Source organism: Gopherus evgoodei, unplaced genomic scaffold, assembly GCF_007399415.2.
Source record: "Gopherus evgoodei ecotype Sinaloan lineage unplaced genomic scaffold, rGopEvg1_v1.p scaffold_34_arrow_ctg1, whole genome shotgun sequence".
NCBI classification, from domain to species: domain Eukaryota; kingdom Metazoa; phylum Chordata; order Testudines; family Testudinidae; genus Gopherus; species Gopherus evgoodei.
Genome location: NW_022060016.1, coordinates 474,342 through 493,913, shown reverse-complemented (window position 1 = coordinate 493,913; position 19,572 = coordinate 474,342). Strand labels below are relative to the sequence as shown.

Below are 19,572 nucleotides of genomic sequence, written 5' to 3'. Positions count from 1 at the left end.
TCCTGGCCCTGATCAGGCCCGCCGTCATGCCGGGCGCTGCCCAGACCCTAGCCGAGATCAAGGCCCCGTCGCGCCAGGCGCTGCACGCACGCATAGTCACAGACAGTCCTTGCCCCAAACAGTTGGAACTTGTCCTGGTATAACTCTGTCAGGTCAGGGTGTGATTTCTCACTTGTACCGGTGCAAGGCCTGGTGAGGATGCGGTTATACTGGGATGAAGATGACCTGGAGTACAAACTTTTGCCAGCATAGCTGTGTTGGTCGGAGAGTGATAAGATGTGATTGCTGAGCGACAAGCTCTGTGCCAGCTAACGCCCCCAGTGCAGAGTGTAAACCGGTGGAGCTGTGTCCGCACGAGGAGCACTTTGCTGGTCTGGTATGGTGGGAAAGCCTTCCACGCACAGACCTTGCCTTGCTCCCCTTGCCTATAGCTGCAGAGCTAAAGCAGTACATGTTTCTAGTGGGTACAGGGCTGCAGCAGACAAGACAAATAGTGGGTGGGGAAACTGAGGCACAAAGAGGGGCAGTGAGGGGCCCAAGATTACACAGAGCTGGAATCAGAACCCAGGTGTCCTGGCTCCTGCCTGCTGCACTCCACTGACCTGCCCTGACAGCACCAATTCCGATTCTACGGCGTTTTCCCCCAGGTTGAGGCCAGCCTGAGCGGCTAGCGGCGGAGCCAGGCAAAGCTCGGATGTGAAGAGTGAACGGGGTGTGCTCCCGCTCTGCAGACCCAGGGAAACCAACGAGCAGCAGAAACGGAACTGGATTTTTAAAGCTCTCTGGGTTTTCGTCATTGGAATCGCACAGGTCAGGGGTGTTAGGAGACGGGTTTTAATCTCAGAAAGCCCTTTGACGTGCATCCCCGCCGAAGAGACAGAGATGATCTTTCTTCCTCCTTCTCTTTGGACTTTAAGGCCAACATTTCCCACAGCGCCCGGGGCCAAGATGGCACACGGCCAGCACCCACAAGCAGGGCCTGGCGTGCCCAACTCTTTAGAAAATCTGGCCCAGTACCTTGGTGCCTCGCTGGAGGGTCGGGCTGTGGGGCATTCCTGCCTGCAGAGCAGCACAGGCCAGGCTGCTGCAGGTTAGAGCAGCCACCGGGGTCGCTCTAAGGCCACACACGCAGAACTGTGCCTTGCAAAGCTTGCAGAAAAGCCCAGGAAACGCAGCCCAGCCCCCTTCCCCGCATCTGTAGGGAAATCCAAGGTCTCCTAACGAGGCAACTCAAATCCCATTGGACATCCGCAGGCCCAGATTCATCAGCCAGTGTGCAAGACGTGGGGGAATGACCAGCCTTGAGAAGGACGAGCCCGACTGTAATTAATTTGACTCCATTTCATTTCTGCAAACAAATGGAACCAAATTTTGCCTGCAAAGTGGCCTCTCTCCCTCCCTCTCATCCAGGAAGGAGGAACAGAGTCATTAATAAACCAGCCTGTGAGCACCTCCATAATACCAGGCATTAAAAATTCACAAGCACTTTTTCCCCTCCGGCTTGCCGTCTCCGCGATGAGTAATGCCAATCGAAAGGTGAGAGTGGGGACAGGGGTGGGGAAACAGGATGGATTGAAATGAAAAGGAGCCGTCTGGCACTGGGGGGTGATTTTCTGTAGGGTGTGAGGACACAGGGCAAGAGAGGCGGGGTGGGGGATTGCGATCCACAAGCCCAAAACAGCTGCTGTAACTCCATGGTCCCCAATGGGTAGGGGATGCTGATTAGATAGAGGGGCTGGCTCGGCAGAGCTAATACATACATCGCCAGTTACTGCCCAGTAGATCGGACTCTCAGTCCATCTAATGCCATATGCTTTGGAGGAAAGTGCCAGCCCCCCCTGCCCCGGGCCATTATGGAAAAACCCACCCTCAGGGAAAGACCTTCCTGACCCCAAGAGTTAGATGTTGCTTTGTGCCCTGAAGCATGAAGGTTGCCACGCTTTCATGTGTTGAAAGGCACGAATGGCTCTTTCACTCAGATTGATTTTTCCTGCCTCTGATGGAGGAGGGGGGAGAGGACTGAAGCAATGCTAAGAAAGTCCCGGAAAAAAACCTCTCTTGGAAATCACGGAGCCTGAAGAGAAGGGGAAAAAACCCAAACCCCGCAATCAGCAATCAGAAATGTCAGCGGCTGTGCTATTTGGATGCCAGATTTGATGAAGGGTTTGCAAGACGTGCACGCAATAATACGTCAAGGGAGAGGATTAATTGCTGCGCTGAGTGATGGGAGGAGAATTACCAGCCCCCCCCCCCCCAGTCTACTGGCAACAAGACCATCAGGCGGGTGGGAATGCCGTCTAGTAGTTGGAACGGGGAAGTGAGAGGGAGGAGGGTCTAGTGGTTATAGCAAGGGAACGGATCTGGGATCTGGGCTCTCAGGAGTGCCGGAGCAGGGGGCTGGGAGTCAGGACTCCTGGGTTCTATTCCCAGTTCAGAGTGGGGCTGACAGGGGAACCACAGTGGAGACTGTAAAAGCAGCAAAGAGTCCTGTGGCACCTTATAGACTAACAGACGTTTTGGAGCATGAGCTTTCGTGGGTGATTCCCACTTCGTCAGATGCATGTAAACTGAGGAAGTGGGTATTCACCCACGAAAGCTCATGCTCCAAAACGTCTGTTAGTCTATAAGGTGCCACAGGATTCTTTACTGCTTTTACAGATCCAGACTAGCACGGCTACCCCTCTGATACAGTGGAGACTGTGAGTCAGGACTCCTGGGTTCTCCTCTCGCGGTGGGGCTCCCTTATCTGCAGTCAGGGAGGAGCAGGAAATCTCAGCTGCGTTCTCACGAGGCCAGCAGGTGCAGGCTGATCAACAACCCTCAGAAACCAATGCCAGGGCAGGCTGCTAAAGCTGAGCAAACACACAGGCGAGGAGGTGGAGAAAGGCCCTTAGAGACAGGAGAGGAAGGAGCTGGATGCTAAAGGGACAATTCCTCTGATCAACAGCCAATTGAACATGCGCAGAGTGGTTAGAACAGGGGACTGGCTGTCAGGACTCCTGGGTTGGAGGAGGGGAGTGGGGTCTAGTGGTTAGAGCAGGGGACTGGCTGTCAGGACTCCTGGGTTGGAGGAGGGGAGTGGGGTCTAGTGGCTAGAGCAGGGGCTGTCAGGACTTTTGGGTTCCATTGTCTGCTCGGAGGAGGGGGGTGGGGTCTAGTGGTTGGAGCAGGGGCCTGGGAGTCAGGGCTCCTGGGTTCTCTTTTCAGCTCGGGGAGAGAGCGTGATCTAGGAGTTAGAAGGCGGGACTAGGGGGCAGGATGCCTGGGTTCTCTTCCCAGCTCAGGGAATCGGGTTCTGTGGCCTTTATTGGAGCTAATGTTGATTCACAGCAGCCAGGGATCTGACCCTTTCTTCAGCAAGCCCTGGGACTTGAGGATCAGCCCGACGCCCTCTGATCCAACTCCCCCTAAGCACCTGCTGCCGCATTTTGACTCTGCTGAAGTCCAGCCTTGCCGCTGGGTGCAGGGCATCTCGGCCTTGTAGGCAGCAGCCTGAGCCCGGCAGAGATTTGCCCAGGCACATCCACAAGCGTCTCTGAGGCGGCTCCGCAGGTCTCGGGACAAGGCCAGGCTTGGCGCGTGCACCCAGCGGGCTGATCTGAAACAACTCCACCCGCACAGTGACCTTTCACAGCGAGAGGGGCTGTAAGGGGCTCGGTCCGGTTGGTTTCTCGAACGGCGGGTTGAGAGGGACTTGATTACAGCACAGAAGCACTTTCACAGGGAGCAAGTCCCAGGCCCCCCAGGGTTTCTCCATCTAGTGAAGCCCAGCCGGATGTGCAAGGCAGGCAAATCCCAATGAGAAACCAGGCACGGATCTGTAGGCATCTGGCTTAGCCAGTCACGACCGCGTCTTTTCTGGGAGCCTGGGGCCAGTGAGGCGGCTAAAAGCAAAGCTCTAACCCGCCCGACACTGGGACGAGCGTGCCAGGCCTCGGCGTGACTGATCAGCCCACGCGCTCCTCCAGCTGAGACAGACGCTGCATTTTCTCTCTGTGCCGGTCCTTCCCCTGCTGCTTTATGCGTGTTTGTCTAGTTCTGTCTTCCAGGAAACAGGACCAGAGCTTCAACCGCACGAGTGACAACAGCTGCACCTGTCTCATTAACGTCTTCCCCCTTCCCCCAAAAGGACAATTTAACGATGAGGCTCTTTAATGCCACCTGACCAGCAATCAGACGGGGCGGGGCCTTAGCAAACCTCGCTGCAGCTAAACAGAACAAGGGCCGTCCTCCGACTGAAACTCCCTACTTCACACGCGTTAGCCGCTTTCCCCTCTTCTTTGGTGTTATTACGAGAAGATTAGAAAGACTTGGCTGTTGCCCTGGGACGGAGCAGCCAAAGTTTCTGTATTCAAAACCCCACCCTAGTCTGATGATTCGCATGGGACAGTGACGGGGTCGTGTTAACACCCTCTGGGGCTGTTTATTCCCTGGAAGTTAACACAACTCCCTGTGACGTCTGGGTCCACAAACACAAGTCTCTACTGCTTGAGCTGAAGGCCCAGAGCCATTAGCAGGGAGGCAGAGGAAGAAGAGGACAATTTCTGATGTGCTCCAGGCACTAGAGTGGGGATAAAGTGCTATAGAGCATGTTGTTATTCTTTATTATTTGAACTACCATAGTGCCTGGAACCCCACTGCACAAGGCGCTGTACATTTTTATTGCTATTCAGTGTACTACAGTAGCACCATGGTGCCCCAATCATGGGCCAAGTCCCCATTGTGCAAGGCACTGAACAAAACCAGAATTAAGAGAAGATCCCTGCCCCAATCACACCCTTATCCCCATTTCACAAATGGGGAAACTGAGTCACAGAGACACTTGCCCAAGACTATTCTGGGAATAAAGGTAAGTGAGAGGCTTGAAAGGCAGGTCCATCAGCAGTACCCAGGGAGCTGAGGTCAAGGCGCCGAATCCAGAACCACCGGGCTCCCAGGCCAGCGCTCAGCACAGCTTGTGGAAAAGTCCATCGAAAATGGCTTGTTTGAGTCCCCAAACATCTGTGTTTTCACCGAAAATTTTTAAAGCTCGAAACCCGCAAAATTGCAGTGAAAGCGCTGGAAACTTCCAAAGTGAAAATTTTAAGTGGAAATGGAAAAAGTGATCGGTTTGGTCAAAAAACTTCTGTTCAAGAGAAAAAATAAATCTCTGGTCAGTCAGCTCTAATGCTCAGGCCTCCCACACTGCTTGGACATATTGTGCCTCAATAGATCCTCTGCTATGCAGTGGGAGAGACACATCACAGCAAGGACAGACACCTCGGGCAGGGGGAGCGTCTGAACAAGGCACAGCAGGTGATTGTCACAGGGTGATGCTCTGAACTGCTCCCCACAAGCCAGTCAGGACTTTGGGGAGCCTCCTCTCCCTTGGAGAAGACTGTCTGCAGGGCAAGAAGCTCCCACAGCTTCACCTCCTGGGTCTGACCTTGGAGAATTCAGCATCCTCTGCCCCTCCGTGCGCTTCCCACAGCAAGTCCACCCCAGCGGGGTCCTGGGGAAGCCATCGGGTCCTGCCCCCCACTGTGCAGTCAGACGTGACTCTCAGCCAGCCAGTAACACAGAGGTTTATTCGATGACAGGAACAGGGTCTAAAACAGAGCTTGTAGGTACAGCGAACCGGACCCCTCGGCCTGGTCCATTCTGGGGGGCAGTGAGCCAGACCCCCATGTCTGCACTTCACTCCGCGTCCCCAGCCAGCCCCAAACTGAAACCCCCTCCAGCCCCTCCTCTCTGGGCTTTGTCCCTTTCCGGGCCAGGAGGTCACCTGATTCCTTTGTTCTCCGACACCTTCAGCTATCTCCTTGCAGGGGGGAAGGGCCTGGCCATTAGTTGCCAGGAGACAGATTGTCGGCCATTTATGTGCACTGACCCTTTGCTTTGCCACAATTACACCCCCTTATTCCACCACCTAGAGACTTAAGAAATGTATAGGGGAAACTGAGGCACCCCCACAGTATTCAGAGGAAACATTAAGAACAGTCCCACTTGATCACAGTGATCAAGCCAAGGAAAACCTTGGGGCGCTTCGTGCCAGTCAGATCTGCTGGAATCGGCTTCCCCGGTGCTAGGAACTGGGCCGTGGGCGGGCGGGCCTAGTCATTACCCTGTTTGTTTGGGTTTCCTGGGAGCTGGCTCTGTCTGAGCCTGCAGCTCACTGGGTACCCCGGCCAGAGGCACTGAGGCAGAGACGGGCCTGATCTGCAAAGCTCAGAGTCGGACCCCAACTCCTTCCCCTGAGAGCCACCTCTAACTTAGGCTGAGCTCTGGGAGTCCCCTGCCCCCCGCTTGCCTTTGAGAGACAACAACGGCTCGCCCCAGAGACAGACGCAGCCGGCTCTTGGCTCTGTCAGCTGCCATCAAAGGGCAAGAGATCAGCAGATCTGAGTTGGAAAGCGTCAGTTTCTGGCCCTGAGCTCAGCTGATCCCGGCTGCCACAGATAAATTCTCCCCACCTGCCGTGGTGCGGCACCGGACCGCGGGTGCCAGCGGGCAAGCAGGGCACAGGCACTGGAGAATGCCACCAGCACGGTTAGATTTGCGCCGTCGTCGCTTCTCGGCAAGCTGGTGCAAACAGCAAGAGACCTTTGCTCTTTGCCTTTCTCCTTCACCCAAGCGCCAGGCCTTGGAGCGAAATCACTGCCCTGACGCGGGGCGGGGGCTGCCTGAGCACCGCTGGGGACCACCTCCGTCCCAGGACCGATGTGACTCGTTGGACTAAGAGTCTGTCCACCCCCTGCACGGCTCATTTCTCCTCCAGCGAGAACCTGACCTGCAATCTGCTACCTTCCTGCTCCAGGCCAGGAGGCAACCATCCCCGGGAGGAAACACGCTTTGAGATTACCCCAGATCTCACCCACCACTCCCCGGGAGCCTGGTGATGCAGCTGGTCTGAGAGGAGCAGCCCCCTCCTTCTGTTTGGAGAAGCGTAACCTCGGCACCCCTCCAGAGCTCCCCACCTTCCCTGCCCACGCAGCTCAGGGTTCGCCAGCTCCCGCGTATATTAACAACTCGTTAATTTCCCTGGGGCTGATGAACTGGGAGCCTGCAGGACAATCAACCTGGAAAATCAACAGCAATTTCTTGGACTCGCTGAGGCTGCACAGACCTGCTATTAAGCCAGCACTTTCCAGACGGGGAGGACCCTGGAGAACGGGGGAGCTTCATGTGCCATGGGGCAGCCTGACTTCACACCCACTAACAAGGGGACCCTCAGGTTTGTAGCGCCATCCGCCGCCCACCAGCCCGGTTCCCAGAGTGACGTGGACAGCCCGGGGCAGAGCGGATTGGTGGGGTCTGCGCAGAGTGTGCTAAACAGGGTTAGGCCTGGTAGGTACCTGCCTGGGAGACCGCTGACAAAATCGCAAGGTGTGTGACGCCCCTGCGTTGGTAGTGAGTGCAATATGGAGCTGGGGGTGCTGTGCTGCCGGGAGCTGGGCGGACGATATGCTGGCGGGCACTTTTCCTCCTAAGTCAGCACTGCTGGAGCATCCATTTTGCAGTGGCAAGTTCAGCTGAGGTCATGGTTAGTAAAGATCCCATGTTATAAACAGCTGCCACGTCCCACCCCAGAGGTAGCTGCATCTCTGTGTGGGGTGAGTGATCCCTGTATAAAAAGTCACCATCTCCCACCTCAGAGGTGGCTGCATCTCAGTGCTGGAGGAGCAATCTCAGTATATACAGCAGCCGCACCTCATCCTAGAGGTAGCCGCACTTCAACAATGGACGAGCAGCACATAAACCACTGCCATGCCTCATCCCACAAGCAGCAGATAAACAGCTGCCACATTCCACCCCAGATCTGGCTGCATCTCAGCGCTAGCCCAGTGATCCCTGCATAAACAGCTGGCCGAGTGATCCCATGGCCAAGTGATCCCTGACTAGCCCCCCAACGCCGTAAGACTCAGTTCTTCTGCATGGAAAGCTGCGTACGCAGTGCGGGATTCAGACCCTCGTCAACGAGAAGCCTCTCCGAGGGCTGGCATTTCCAACCCAGCAGGCAAGGTGGCGTTTGCAAAGGAGAAGCCCCTTTGCCATCACTTCACTCCAGTGCAGGTGCAGAGATTGCCCCGTCGATCCGTGTGCACAAGCAGGGAAGTCCCCGCTGGATCGATAACGATTTGCTATGGCTTGTAGGGCATGGCGGGAGGTGGGATCATGCAGGCACAAGAAGAGACAGGTAGGACGCAGGGCAACGCACAGGCTGGGCTCTGGCTAGGTGGCGTCGTGGTGCTCTGGGGTTCAGGGGGTCCCAGCCTCCACTGCTCTGCCAAGTGGGGACGAAACGTCCCACTGGGCCATCACCTCACCCCCTGGGGAAACTGAGGCACCAAGCTGGGACACGCCTTGTCCCAAGCCACTCTGTGACACAGCCTGGAAGAGAACTCCGGCTGTTAGTCCCTTCCTCCTGCGGTCTTTTCCGTCCCGTTTCTGCCCTTCGCCCACGCAAACGAGGCCTTCTCTTCGTTGGCAGCCGCGGCAGAGAGAGGGCAAAGAGCGAGTCCAACGCTGACACTGATCCTAGACAAGGGTCCGCCCTGGGCAGAGAGGAGGCTGCTCAGAGCAGCTGTTATTGTTAGCTACGTGGAGCTGTGGGGACATCTGAGGCTCCAGTTCTGCCCCGACAGCTGCTTGGGCACTAAATCCATGTCAGTCCAGCCGGGCGGCGCAACGTAGCATTTTAAGGATGCCCGATCTCCATTTTTAGGGACATTCCCCCCACCCGCCACCCCCGTTTGTGCGTGGTATGGAACAGCGCTCGTGTGTCCTGAAGGCCACGAATCACAGATGAGCCACAGGAAGGGAGATCAGTCCTGGAATCGACAGAGGCAGAAAGAAAACACCACTCCTGGTACTGGATCCAAAGTAAGAGAACATTGCCTTTCAAACTAGCCGCTCCCCATCCCACCTAAAACATTTCTGCTGTCGCTCTATAATGAACAATAAATGCTTCATTCCAAGCGAGAGCAGGAACGCGTCAGCAAGGGTATTAATTATGCCGTTAAAAATTCATTTAAAAAGGGAGCTCCTCAAATCGGCACATGGAAGCGATCACTGAGCATTGGTTTTTCTAGGCGGCCATCCAGGTTTTTGCGCTGGTGGGAGCGGTGGGATGAGCAAGCAGGATGGGCCGCTGGCATCGGCGCGATGGTTGACTTCTTTAAAGCAGGAAATAGCTACTTAAGAAAGAAGGGTTTAGGGACCGGGGAGGCTGTGATGGTTATTCATGATTTTTGTTAGGGTAACACCTAGGAACCGCGGTCATGGCCCAGGCCCGCACAGCGCTAGGCACTGCACATTTTCAATGTTGTTAGGAGCCCCTGCATGAACCAGGTTCTGTGTAAACCCAGGATGGAAAGTCCCTTTCCCAAAGAGCTTCTGCTCTAAAGTCTTGTCTACACTAGGCAGGGTCTGGTGGTACAGCTCTGTCAGCACACTTGCCAACATAATCCTGGAAGTTTCTCTTCTTTAGTTCCTGGAGTGCTGGCAACCCTACATCCCGTCCGAGCCCTTCCTGTGGGGACAGACCCTCTATTGGCAAGAATGTGCTTTCCTTGGCATGGCTCAGTGCCGTGCCCTGAACAAAATCAGCGACCCCAGCAGAAGGACTTTTGGCTGCTGTAATCGCGTCGGTCCTGGGGCTTTTGCTGTTATAAACACATTGTCAAAACTATCACCCTCCTAAATCGACATTCTCCTCCTGGCAAGAGCTTGGGGCACACAGCGGGCCTGAGGAGCCAAGCAGAGGTGACAGCTGGAGACAGGCAGGCAGATGTGGGAGCAGGGGAAGACGATGATTTTGTCTCCGATTTATGTTCTAATGCGGGGAATCCACAAATCAGCCTCATTTGAATTCCAGTAGCACCTAGAGATCAGATCCTGTAGCCCTGGGCCCTACATTGATCCACCCCAGACTGGGATCGGGGGCCCCCATTGGGCCGGGCGCTGGACAGACCCACCCCAGACTGGGATCGGGGGCCCCCACTGGGCCGGGCGCTGGACAGACCCACCCCAGACTGGGATCGGGGCCCCACTGGGCCGGGCGCTGCACGGACTCACCCCAGACTGAGCTTGGGGGCCCCACTGGGCCAGACCTGGACAGATCCACCCCAGACTGGGATCGGGGCCCCACTGGGCCGGGCGCTGCACAGACCCACCCCAGACTGGGATCGGGGCCCCACTGGACCGGGCGCTGCACGGACTCACCCCAGACTGAGCTCAGGTGCCCCACTGGGCCAGACCTGGACAGATCCACCCCAGACTGAGCTCGGGGGCCCCACTGGACCAGGCGCTGCACAGACCCACCCCAGACTGGGATCGGGGGGCCTGGGCCGGGCGCTGCACAGATCCACCCCAGACTGGGATCGGGGCTCCACTGGACCGGGCGCTGCACGGACTCACCCCAGACTGAGCTTGGGGGCCCCACTGGGCCGGGCGCTGCACAGATCCACCCCAGACTGGGATCGGGGGGCCTGGGCCGGGTGCTGCACAGATACAAGCGGGAGCCCTGGCGCAGAGAGTTCACAACCCACGCACATGGAGGAGGGCTGGTTCTCTCCAGGCCAGGAAGTGATCTGCTGGAGCTCCCAGAGTAAGTCCGTGGCAGTGCCAGGGCTCCCAGCTTGGCCTGGGGCCAGCCCACCCCGCGGGAGCAGGCCGGTTACACCCAGCAGTGATCTGGGGGTGCTCTGGCCCCCTGCGTGGCATGACGAGCTCTCATGGAGTCGGCTGAGAAGCCGTGCTGCCGCCAGGCTCCGGGAGCCCTAATAATACAGTGGAAGCTCAGAGGAGAACTGGGTGTTTTCCCGGGGCAGCCAGCAAAGGCAGACTCCAGCTAATGCCACCGAGCGGGGCTCCTAGCCCACCGGAGCAAGGTTCTCCTGCCTTCGCCCTCTGAGCTCAGGCCCTGAGCGGCCGCTAAGCGGCTCCTTTTAGAGTCATGTCTTTCACGGCCCCAGCACGAGCCCTGGGAATCTCCTCCCCCCACCCCCTCGTCCTGCTGCAAACCCAAAACCTCTTGGGGGAACGAGGGTGCTCTGGGTTTCTTTAGGGCATGGGGAGCTGAGGGCTCCCAGGCATTTGCACGATATGGCTCTCAGCACAGAGATCACTATATGCACAACTCCCTCGATCGTCACACCTGCTGCATGCCAGGAACTTCATGGCGCGAGTGGGGACAGAACCCAGAGATAGCCCTTCTCCAAAAGCCCAGCCCCCTGCCACCTGAGCTAACGGTGAATCACCCCTAGCTTTGGCAGTATAGGGCATATGACACACACACACAGTTCTTATTCCTCCTAGCAGAGAGCAACAGTACTAGCCAGAGCAGTGCAATGCTTTTTCTTCTCTTACCAAAGACGACCTGGGGAGCAGGACACTGACACTGGTGCCAGGGGACGGGTATTTACAGCTGATGCCCTCCCCCCCCGCACACACACACTCCACAAAGTCACCACAGAGCCATAAGGAAGAGGTGGCCTTTAAAGAGCTAGAATACAAAGGGCCTGATTCTGCCTTGCTCAGCACCTCCTTCAGGCGCTGCGCCCAGCAGAAACCGCTGCCAGATCCGAATTTCCACCCACCTTCCACCATCCGTAACAAACCCACATCCTCAATAGCTCGGACACAGTGAAGCGACTCTGTGTGCACTGAACCATGGGCTACGAGCCCACGGCCTTGTCTGCACTGGAGATTTGCCCCAATTCCAGCCACTGGTGGCAAACCCCACATCTGGCCCGGATCTTGGCTTTCTACAGTGGCTGGCCACTGATGGGTGGCATCTCAGTATGGCCAGCTTCCACCCCTTCAAAAATCATCAGATTAAATATATATATTGTTTGGGGTTTTTTCCCCACCTTCTGCATTTGGGGCCGGGGGGGGGGCTGCATTTTCCAGTATTTCTCCCCAACCAAGAGGGCTAAACACTTGCTTTTTTAAACTTTTTCACAATAATGAAAGCCAAGATTCTCAGCTAATCCCAGGACTCTGGGAGCTGGGACTTGACGCACACCCGCATGCAGGCACACCCTCACCAGGCGGCAATGCTGGGTGCATCTCCAGGCCGTGGCGAGGCTAAAAGAGGGGCCGACGGTTCGTACTTACACTGTCTCGTCGTCCTTGAATTCTAGCTCCCCGCAGGCGTCTTCGTAGTCGATGCCCGCTCCGCGAGCCGTCCCCTCCACCGTCCGATAGGGGACCATCACCGTCCCCCGTGCCCCAGAGCTCCGCACCACCTTCACCTCCATGGTGCCCTGGCACTCGCTGACACGCAACAGCTTGTCCTGGAAGCTGAAGATGCCGGCATGGTCGTCGTCCAGGATGGTGACGGTAGCGATCAGCGGGGCCACCAGCCGCCCCTTGGGGTGGTCGGCCGAGTCAGACTCGAACATGCCCTCGGCGTCCCCCACCCGCAGGTTGAGCAAGCGGACAAAGAAGTGCTCGTCTTCCTCGAAGATGTCGTCGTCGATGATGCCAATCTTCAGCTCCTTCTGCGTCTCACCCGGCTTGAAGATCAGCGTCCCCTCGCTGTATTCGTAGTCAGAGCCCGCCTTGGCCGAGCCGTCCTCCGTCTTGTAGTCCACGTAGAAGGTGTGGTTGCCCTCCCCACCCTGCTGGCAGGCCACGGTCAGCGTGACCGAGCCGCAGTTCTCCAGGCAGTGGTACAGGCAGGGCTCGAAGAAGATCTTGCTGTAGTTCTCCTCCTCCACCTCCGACGGCACCTCCAGAAGGTTGGACGACTTCTTGGAGAACTCCGAGACGTGTTTCTTCAGGATGTTCCCAGCCCCGGTCATCATGCGGGTGGCTTGGATGCGGTAGAAAGCTCGGCTCTTCTGCTGGTGCAGCAGGGCGTAGTAGTTGGCCATTTCCACCAGCTGCTCCAGCTCTTTGTCCGGGTGCTTCTGCTTGAGGTCCTTGAGGATCTGGATCACCTCCCTGCGGCTCTCGTCCAGCTCTTTCTCCTCTTGGGCGGAGGAGGCCAGGGCCGGGGACGCGGAAGCCGCCCCGTCCATGAAGACGTTCTCCCGGTGGTCATTGGCCAGGAAGCTGCCATCCATCTCGATGTCCTTGGGGAACTCCCCTTCAGTGCCGATGATGATGCCGCTCCGCGGGTCGGCGCGGTACCTCTTGTACACGTACTTGTAGAAGAAGAGCCGCTTGTCGGCGATCCAGGCAAAGACCACGCAGACCGGGAAGAAGACGAGCGTCAGCAGAGCTTCCCAGATCTGGACCACGCCCGGGGAGATGACCGCCAGGATCAGATAGAGCCAGATGTAGGCGAAGATGCTCCAGGAGGCCGTGACAAAGAAGACCCGCAGGTGCTTGATTTTGCGGCTCTCCCCGGCGGGGATGACGTACACGCAGATGGCGATCACCACGAACATGTTGAAGGCGGCGCTGCCCACAATGGTGCCGGGCCCCAGCTCCCCGGCTTGGAAGTTGTGCCCACACACCTCGATGACAGAGAGCAGGATCTCGGGTGCGGAGGAGCCCAGCGCCATCAGGGTCAGGTTGGAGACCGTCTCGTTCCAGATCCGCACCGTGCCGATGCTGGTCTCGCCGTTGGCCTTGGTGACGGTGATTTCCTTCTCCTTGGAGGTGATGACCTCGATGGAGGCCATGAAGCGGTCGGCGATGATGGAGACCCCCAGGAACATGTACATCATGGCCACGAAGTAGACTATGGCCCGCGCAGCTTTGTCGCCGAAGGAGGGGTTGTCCGGCTGCCAGACAGGCAGCAGCACCCCTGGGTGGCACGTGTTGGACCCTTGGCAGCTCACGTTGCTTTCCGGCACCGTTTCCAAGGCTCCCGCCAGGGAGAAGTTCTCAGCCAGGAGGACGGACGCCAGCAGAGCCTTGGTGAGGATTCGGGGCAGGGGCTGCCATGCCGGCGCCATGATCTCGGGCAGTTCGGTCCAGCTGCCAGACCCGGCAGGATCTAGAGGACAGAACGAGAGAGACTTGTGATGGCATTCCAAGCTCACGCCTCGCCGGGGCTTGGAGCGTCCCAAAGCACTTTGCCCTCCCAGTGCTGGGATAGACCCCAGGAGTCCTGATTCTCAGCCCCCTGCTCTAACCACTAGGCCCCCACGCCCCACCCAGTGCTGGGACGGATTGTGCCAGGCTCCTACACTACCCAGCCGGCTCCCGCCCCCTCACCCTTCAGCACCGTGCTCTGCTCACTGCGTCTCTCAGACCAGCTGCGAGTCGCTGGTACGCGACAGATGGATCCCCCCAAACACAACCTACGAGCTCGGCTCCGCGGAGCAGCCTTCCGGGCTCCGCTGGGCTATTTTTATTTCTTCTCCCTTTTCCAAACGCTCATCCAGAGCTCGCTGCCTGAGGCTCGGGCGGGCGCAGGAAACCCGAGCGATTCGCTTGGCTCTAGGGGGAGTGGATTTCAGGGCACTGTAGGTGCTACCCTGGCAGGACGGACTGAACAGGGCCAACAGTCACTTCTCCTGCCCCTTAACTGGGGTGAGATCCCCTGGGATCAGCCCCCTGCTAGCCCAGCCCTGGGCTCCTCCTTGCCCCCGTGCCTCTCAGCCCTGACCCGCAGCCCTGCTATGCCAGCTCTGCCATGCTCTCCCCCGATGGTGCACTCCAGTGCTTCAGCTGCCCATCCCTCTGCATTCCCAGGGGGCAGGCCCAGCCACGCCTGCAGCTGGGACACCAGCAGACTCCCACTCAGCAGACGCAGACGCTGCTCTGGCCCTGCAGCCTGCTTTCCGCCCCTCCGTGGTGGGCGCCTGGGCAGCAGGACTGAACGAGGAGCTGCAGCAGAAGGTCTAGGGGGACGTGACCTGTTCAAGGTTGCCCAGAGGGTGCGTGGCAGAGGCAGGAATCGAACCCAGGCCCATGGCCACAGTCGGCCCAGTGTCTCATTCATCCCTTCCCTTGCAGGTGCCCCGGAGAGGCTGGGAACCAGCTGGCGTGGAAAAGAGATCGGCTGGCAGCTGTCCACTGGCCGGCCCGGGCAGGGTCTGCCTCCTTGCCAAGGCGCTTTGCACAGGATTCGTTCTTTGATAACCGGCACGGCTCATCTGTCCCACCCCGGGGCATCCACAGGCCAAATCCTCAACCTCTCCAAGGGAAACAGACCCAGTTCATTGCTATGGCAGCCATCCCTCTCCTCTCCCCACAATCACAACCCTGCTGGGTCCAAGCCCGGCTACCACACCCTGCCCTGCACACCGGCGCTGACTCTCCCCCGTGGCATTCCTGCTCCAGCCCCATCCACGCAGCTGCCCACTACCCAGAGCCGCCTTCAAAGCAGTTTCTGTTCACTAGCCCCGGTAGGAGGGACGTGGCCCCAGCCAGCACGGCAGGATCGTGGCCGCGGCAGAAATGAGCCACCATGAAACGAGCATGGTTCAGCAGCTGCGTTCTCCTGGGAACAGACCAGGCCCAACCCTTCCCTCAATAGAACAGCACATCAGAGATTGTGACCGTCCCTGCTGTCTACGGGCCCGTCAGCCTCAAGGCACCGCATGTGTAATGCCTGAGCTAAAGGAGTACGTCTCTTAACCAGCGGCAGCAGTAGGCTGTTATCCTCTCCATGGCCCAGCCGATAGAGGAGAAGACACACGCACACACAGTTTTGTATACACACACAGCATACACATGCACACGACTTTGTACACAAAAACACACAGAGTGTGCACATACACACATGCACCGTGCACACACATGCACACATAGTTTTGTACACATCCCCCCACTCTGCTATACACACATGCACAGCTTGGTGTACACACACTCACTACACACACACACAGGGCGTGCACATCCACACGCTCGCATGGTTTCGCACACATGGCTTGCAGCCCACGCATTCCTTTGGCTGCCCGCTCACCGGGGAACAGTGGGATTAGCCAGGCGAAGGGAGGATTAGCCCTGGACACAGAGGCAGGCCGGCCTTCCCTTGATTGGGTCAACCCAGAGAACAGCGGGGTGGGGGAAACTCAGATAAGCCGCTTACGCCCAGGGCGTGACATTAATGAGCTTTAGCAAAGTGATGTAAAATCACGCCGGTGCGAGACGCTGGTGTTTAAATTACATCCTTAATAAGAGATCAGCTGCTGCCAGCAACATGCATACAGCCAGAGCGGGGAGCGGGAAGTAGAGGGACAGGAGGCCCCCAAGCTACAGGGGTCCCCCAGTCTTCCCCCTCTCTCACACCCACAGTGGGATACACTCAGGGCGGGAGGCAGGAGAATCAGGGACCCCAGGGCTGGCGGGGAGCAGGGGAAGTGGGCAGGAGAGCATGAGTGTTTTCAAGCCACCAGGGACTGGTGACCGGGGCCCATAAGCCCCATGAGAGCCCTGCGACTCTGTGGCGGTGAACAGAGCTTGCCGTCTGCCCTGCTTGCCAGGCACCCTGACATCCACCGAAAGGGCCCCGGCGCGTGGCTCTTTGCAGCGAACGGGCACCCCAAATCCCGGCATTGTTGGGGTCTCCTGCCAGCCTTGCACAAGTGGCTGAGCCGGGGAGGGCAGCGCGTCCTAGTGATCACAACGAGCTACCAGCAACGCGTCCGTGGCGTCGGATTCCCAGCCCCTCAGAGGAGCTGACGGAGCTGATTCTTTCAGCCGGAAGGACCTCATTAAATCCCAAGGCCTCATTAGCACAGGCGAGACGGGAAATCCTGGGTGATGCTAAGGAGGAGGGGGGAGTGAGCAGAGTGGAGGGCTGGCCAATCTGCAGCTCTCGCTGGCCGCAGGCCCCCGGAATTACTAAGCCATGCCAGCCACATGCCAGCTGAGCCCGGGGGCCGCACCACGGTCGCCGTGAGCAACTGGTACAGAGACGGTGGCACCAATCCGCATGCCTGGGGTGCAGGGCATCATCCCAGCGCCAATCCTAACTGCCTAATCCCCCAAACCCCTGCCTCAGCAGGCACCCCTGGCCATGGCGCTCGGCTGGATTCGTGCTGTCCAGGAGCAGGAATGGGGCGGTGAGCCAGGGCTGGCCCAAGGCCTAGGATGGCAATGGCGGGCTACCGAGATCTGTGCTTTCTAGGGCGGGTCACCTGGGGTCCCATCCTGCCTGGCCCCATCCATGCAGTGATCCCAGGGGTGAGCCCCCTCCCAGAGGATCGCAGGGTTTGTAAGAATGGAAAACAGGCTTAGTGGTTAGCATGGGGTGGACAGATTGGAGAGTCAGGACTCCTGGGTTCTAGTCCTGGCACTGGGAGGGGAGGGGTGTCTAGTGGTTAGAGGGGGTCAGGAGGGATTAAGACTCCTAGATTCTATTCCCAGCTCTGCCAGCGATTGCTGTGAGGCCCTGGGCAAGCCACCGCCCCACTCCGTGCCTCAGTTTCCCCATCTGTAAAAACAGGGGTTAAGGATCCTCTCCTTCCTTGGCCACACACTTTGAGGGCCGCGGGTGATATGAGCGAGTTATGACAATAATCTCCAGGCCCAGGCAGCCAACGCTCCCCTCCTCCCCGAGCAGCTTCAGTGAAGCGTGCGAGCGGCGGCCGGCTCGGCAGCAAAGCAGGGCGCGGCGAGGGGAACGGCCCAGCGCAGCGAGGTCTGGCCAGTGTCTTTACACCAGCTCCGTCGGCCCCGCTGGCTGGGCTAGGACAGGCCCCAGGCAGGTCTCCGGGTCTCCCAGGCCCCTGGCGCTGCAGACAGCCCAGCCCTGCGCTGCTCTGGAAGGGGTTTGTTGTAAACAAGCAGCGCACAAGGCTGGCGGTTAGAGGCGGGGGCTCTAACCATGGGTTCTATCCAGGAGGAGGGCAAGGCTGGGAGGCAGGATTCCTGTGTTCTTGTCCCAGTTCAGGGAGGGGAGTGAGATCTAGTGGTTGGGGGGGAGGGTGTAATCAGGACTCCTGGGTTCTATTCCCAGGTCTGCCACTAAACCCCCGTGTCCACAATTCATGTCACTGCTCCATAGCTCAACATCCACGCCCACCTCACCCCGACACCTTTCCAGCACTGCTGGAAACATCAGGATCAGCTTGGCAGCCTGCATCCTTCCCCCTTGTGCTGAGGTAAACTGAGGCAGAGAAAGATGAAGAGAAGAGATGCTCCCCAAGTTCACCCAGGGCGGAGCCAGGCATTCTGCTCAACCGGTCTCCTCACACAGAAGCAGGGGCGCACAGGATGAAACTGGGGAGGGAAAACTCAGTGGTTTGAGCATTGGCCTGCTAACCCAGGGTTGTGAGTTCAATCCTTGAGGGGGCCACTTAGGGATCTGGGGCAAAAATCAGTACTTGGTCCTGCTAGTGAAGGCAGGGGGCTGGACTCCATGACCCTTCAGGGTCCCTTCCAGCTCTATGAGAGAGGTGTAGCTCCATATATGAAAGGCAGCACATTTAAATCCAACCAAAGGAATTATGAACAGCACCACTGGCCTGTGGGACTCCCTGCCACCAGATCTCAGTGAGGCCAAGAGCGTAGCAGGATGCAAAACAAAGGCGCAGCCACTTATCCAGACAATGAGAATATCCACAAATATGAGGAGCTGCTCTGGTGTCATTGCATCACAACCACATGCTCCGACACCCACGGTCTCTTTTCTCACTAGGTGTCGCTCGCGTGACCTCGGGTACCACAACAAAACCCAGGCCCAGCTGCCAAACGCGCAGGGGCGACGGGGAGCACACAGAACCCCGTGGTGGGCCAGGCCAAAGCAATCTCGCTGGCGCAGCAGCTGTCAGGGAGTGGGAACATCATCTGCTGTTGGCAGCAGACGGCTCTTGCTCGTCTCCTGCCTTTGTCGGCAGTCACTATGCAGAAGAGCGCATTTCGAGCTGCAATCTGCACTGCATGCGGAGACCTGCGGACAAAGGATGGTCATTGCACGACACGGGCCAGCTGCCGAATGTGATTTTCTTCCTTCGCGCTGCCAGGGACAAACCCTCCCAACGCCTGGTCAATTCCAACTCCAGCTCCCACACTCCCAGCCCCCTGATCTGCTGACGGACACGCCGGAGCGGGGGGAGCCATCCTTCCCCATGGAGTGGGGGCGACTGGACAGCCTGGGTGCCGGCTGAGAGAGACAGGAAGGTTTTGCACAGGCAGGAGCACCAGCACGGGACTCAGAAGACTTGCGCTATTGGCTTCCCGTGTGACACGTGGGGGGATGTCATTTTGGGCCCCACCCCTAAAGGCGCAGCACTGACAGTGGGGGGGAGGTTCCCCAAAGGGACCAAAATAAAGGTCAGATTTTCATGCAAAATCCATCAAAAATCCAGCCCATTATCCCACTGGGTCTCAGCTGTACACTGCGGAAAATGACCCTTCTTTTATGACGATGATTATTAATGTATTTGTACTTATAGGGCCTCATCGCGCTAGGTGCTGCACAAACACAGAACTAAGAGACAGTCCTATTGTCTGTCTTCTCTAGTTAGACTGGGAGCTCTTGAGGGTAAGGACTGGCTCTCACTGTCTGGACGCCGCCCGGTGCAACAGGGCCCTGATCTCAGTTGGGGTCTGGGCAGCGTCCGGTGCGACGGGGCCCTGATCTCAGTTGGGGTCTGGGCAGCGCCTGGCGCGACGGGGCCCTGATCTCGGCCAGGGTCTGGGCAGCATCCGGTGCGACGGGGCCCTGATCTCAGTTGGGGT

General features: G+C 58.1%; 1 protein-coding gene across 2 annotated transcripts in view; it reads right to left on the bottom strand.

The window, feature by feature from the left end:
* Nucleotides 1-19,572, bottom strand: part of SLC8A2 (solute carrier family 8 member A2) — an 82,233-nt gene that overhangs the window by 41,407 nt on the left and 21,254 nt on the right. For both annotated transcript variants that reach the window (XM_030544503.1, XM_030544502.1), the window contains exon 2: nt 12,100-13,933. In XM_030544503.1, coding sequence (XP_030400363.1) covers nt 12,100-13,892 — 1,793 coding nt within the window. In that variant the 5' untranslated portion in view covers nt 13,893-13,933. The remainder of the gene's footprint in view (nt 1-12,099; nt 13,934-19,572) is intronic.